This window comes from Micromys minutus (assembly GCF_963924665.1).
Source record: "Micromys minutus genome assembly, chromosome: 31".
Taxonomy (NCBI): Eukaryota; Metazoa; Chordata; class Mammalia; order Rodentia; family Muridae; genus Micromys; species Micromys minutus.
The window spans coordinates 9,552,419-9,556,104 of NC_137966.1; the positions used below are offsets into that span (position 1 = coordinate 9,552,419).

At 54.4% G+C, this 3,686-nt stretch overlaps 1 protein-coding gene across 1 annotated transcript; it reads left to right on the plus strand.

Moving 5' to 3' along the window:
• Nucleotides 1-427: 427 nt before the first annotated feature.
• On the plus strand, nucleotides 428-1,384 carry FBLL1 (fibrillarin like 1; the record flags this gene model as incomplete). The annotated part of the gene is made up of 1 exon (XM_080942467.1): nucleotides 428-1,384. One exon carries the CDS (start codon nucleotides 428-430, stop codon nucleotides 1,382-1,384), a length of 957 nt encoding a protein of 318 aa, XP_080798593.1.
• Nucleotides 1,385-3,686: the final 2,302 nt, after the last annotated feature.

Genomic DNA, 3,686 nt, shown 5'->3' on the forward strand with positions numbered 1-3,686 from the left:
TTGCACATAAGTTTTCTGCGACCAAACACAACGACTGAGCGCATGCACGCTTCCCGTCTCCTGCCACAGAGACGCTGGCCACTGGGGGATCCAGGGGAAGAACCGGGAGTCCCTGGGAAAACGGAGACCATCAGCGGACTCGAGAGAAGGCAAAGGGTTACAAGTGAGCAGGCTGAGTCTGCGCGCAGGTGGAGCAGGGGGGCTTCCGGGGGCTACAGGGGCTACAAAACGGCTGTGATGCAATCACGCAAGTCACCGCGTCAAAGCGCGGACCGGGGGATGCGCGCACCGCGGGACCCTGCATCCCGCTGCGGCTAATCCTGCGGGCAGCCGCCGCCACCAATTGGTCCACACTCCGCAGCATCCGCCCCGGGGTCCCTGGCGATCCCTGACCACCGCAGCAGTTCCTGAGAACTGCGTGGGGGCCATGAAACCGGCGGGCGGCCGCGGTGGCTGGGGCTGGGGTGGCGGCAAGGGAGGCGACACGGGCTCAGGGGCCAAAGGCGGCTTCGGGACACGCACGCGCGGCTCCGGCGGCGGCGGCCGGGGCCGGGGACGCGGCGGCGGCGGCGGCGGGGGTGGCGGAGGCGGCGGCGGGGGTGGCGGAGGCGACAGGCAGCGGCGCGGCGGTCAGGCCAAAAACAAGAACCGGCGCAAGAAGGGCATCACCGTGTCGGTGGAGCCGCATCGACACGAGGGTGTGTTCATCTACCGCGGCGCGGAGGACGCTCTTGTCACGCTGAACATGGTGCCTGGAGTCTCCGTGTACGGCGAGAAGCGCGTCACGGTGATGGAGAACGGGGAGAAGCAGGAGTACCGCACGTGGAACCCCTTCCGCTCCAAACTGGCGGCGGCCATCCTGGGCGGCGTGGACCAGATCCACATCAAACCCAAGTCCAAAGTGCTGTACCTGGGCGCCGCCTCCGGAACCACGGTCTCTCACGTCTCCGACATCATCGGCCCCGACGGCCTGGTCTACGCGGTTGAATTCTCCCACCGCGCCGGCCGCGATCTGGTCAACGTGGCCAAGAAGCGCACCAACATCATCCCGGTCCTGGAAGATGCTCGGCACCCGCTCAAGTATCGCATGCTCATCGGAATGGTGGACGTGATCTTCGCCGACGTGGCCCAGCCGGATCAGTCCCGCATTGTGGCGCTGAACGCCCACACCTTCCTGCGCAACGGAGGCCACTTTCTCATTTCCATCAAGGCCAACTGCATCGACTCCACGGCGTCTGCCGAGGCCGTGTTCGCTTCTGAGGTGAGGAAGCTGCAACAGGAGAACTTGAAGCCGCAGGAGCAGCTGACTCTGGAGCCCTACGAAAGGGACCACGCTGTCGTCGTCGGGGTCTATCGGCCCCCTCCCAAGAGCAGCAGCAAGTAGCAGCAGCAGAAACCAGGAAAGCTGTCCCTCCCCCCGCCCCCGCACTGCCGCGAGACTGTGTCTTTGTGCCGCTCCTGTTGTATTGTTTTTCTATATAATAAAATAAACAACTCCCGGGTGTGCAGCTTAGGCCAGAGTGGGTTTTGCAAGCTGCGTTAGTTCACGTTCCAGTCTTGGTGGCTCAATACGGAGGTGTATACAGGGAGGTCCCCTTCGTGGAACAACATGGTCTGGTCTCCACAGGGTCCCATTTTTACACATGCACCTTCTAATCACAGGAACAAGGGGGAAAGAGCCCGCTCGTGATCTTTAAAATACTTCCTGGAAAAAAATGAGGAGGCATTGTTTGTTTCTGTCCATCAAATCGTGTGACCAAGGCTGAGTCCCGGGAAGGTTATTGGATGCTGACCTTATTCAACCCGACTCAAAGCCTGTGTGTTTTGTTTTCTGAAACACGGTCTTCTTTTGTAGCCCTGGCTGAGCTTCCACTTCAATCCTCCTGCCTCTACTTCCGGAGTATGCAAGAAGTAGATGTACCAACTCAAACCCAGAATATCAGACACAATGCTTTTCCTCTCTTCTTCTTCTTCTTCTTCTTCTTCTTCTTCTTCTTCTTCTTCTTCTTCTTCTTCTTCTTCTTCTTCTTCTTCTTCTTCTTCTTCTTCTTCTTCTTCTTCTTCTTCTTCTTCTTCTTCTTCTTCTTCTTCTTCTTCTCCTCCTCCTCCTCCTCCTCCTCCTCCTCCTTCTCCCCCCTTCTCCTCCTCCTCCTCCTCTTCTTCCTCCTCCTCCTCCTCCTCCTCTTCCTCCTCCTCCTTCTTCTGCTTCTTCTTCGAAGAGCCAGGAGAGAGACTTCCAGGGACTGTCCCTCTCAGAAGGAAATTCTGGGCTCAGTAACATCATATGCTGGCTCTCAGAACTAACTCATCCTAGCCCTGGAAGGCTGAAGCAGAAAGTCTGAATTTTGGGTTACTCTGGACTATGTGATAAAATATGTCATAAATAAAAATACAAATGAGCAGGACAAACCAAAGCAGAGCTGAAGTTGCCACGAAGCCTAGTACCCCTGCCCCAGAGCCCCAAGCAAAACTTAAAACTCGTTCATCCACTCCCCAAGCCCCACTGCCAAGGTCATCAACAAGTAATCTAGGAATGCAGCATTTGGGGGGGGGGTGTTGACTTCTTAATGATGTACTCAGGGAGGGGCTGGCAAGATGGATCAACAGGTAAAGGAGCTTGTTGCCAAACCTGATGACAGGAGTTCAGTCTCTAGGACCCACATGGGAAGAGGTATGAACCAATTCCCTCAGCTTGTTCACAAGCATGCCTGGCACATGGGTGTGTGCACACATATATACAATAGCTTTTAAAATGTAATGAAAAGACAAATATTTGCCGAGGGAAAGATCTGACATGGTCTTCTTGGCTCCAGAGCACACCTCCTTGAACAGCAAAAGAATAGAGTAGCATATCCTCACCCCTACACCAAAACGCAGGGAAAACCATAGGGCTATTCCTCTCCTTAGCAACTTTTTAAAAAAATATTTAAGATTTATTTTATTTATACGCATACACCGTAGCTGTCTTCAGACACACCAGAAGAAGGCATCAGATCCCATTACAGATGGTTGTGAGCCACCATGTGGGTGCTGGGAATTGAACTCAGAACCTCTGGAAGAGCAGTCAGTGCTCTTAACCACTGAGCCGTGTCTCCAGCCCATCTCTTTAGCAATTGAAAGAGCTGAAGTTCCAGGTGAAAGGATCTCGCCCAACACTTCTCCTATAACCCAAAAGGCTCACATCACAGCCAGAAATCAAACCCCATCAGTTTTGACTCCAAAACTGATGTCTTTTTCATTAATGTCTATGCTGGCCCCGTTGCTGTACAGAGCTCTCTGTGAGTAGCTGGGGTGGGGTGTGGAGGCTGGAAATGGAGTCTCACGGAATAGGAGGAGATGGTGGGAAAGAGAGGGACTGCTGGGTCCTGGCCTTCCTCAGAGCCAGCCCAGCCTGGATGATGAGCTCTGGAATCTTCCTTACAGGATGTGCACTTTCCTCCAGCATAGGGCATAGAGCAGGGCACTCAGCTATTTTCCTGGTAGTGGGTTCTCCCTTATTCCAGACAAACCGTTACACATTTTGATGCTGCTGAAGATGCCAGGAGTGGAGCCTAAGGACGAAGTGACATGAAAATCTTCTAAAGAATCCCTGTGAATCCAGGTAGCGTGGCTTGTTCCAATGGTCTGTTTCTGGGAAGCTGGGGCAGGATTACTTGAATCGAAGTGACCAAGGCTGGCTTGGGCAA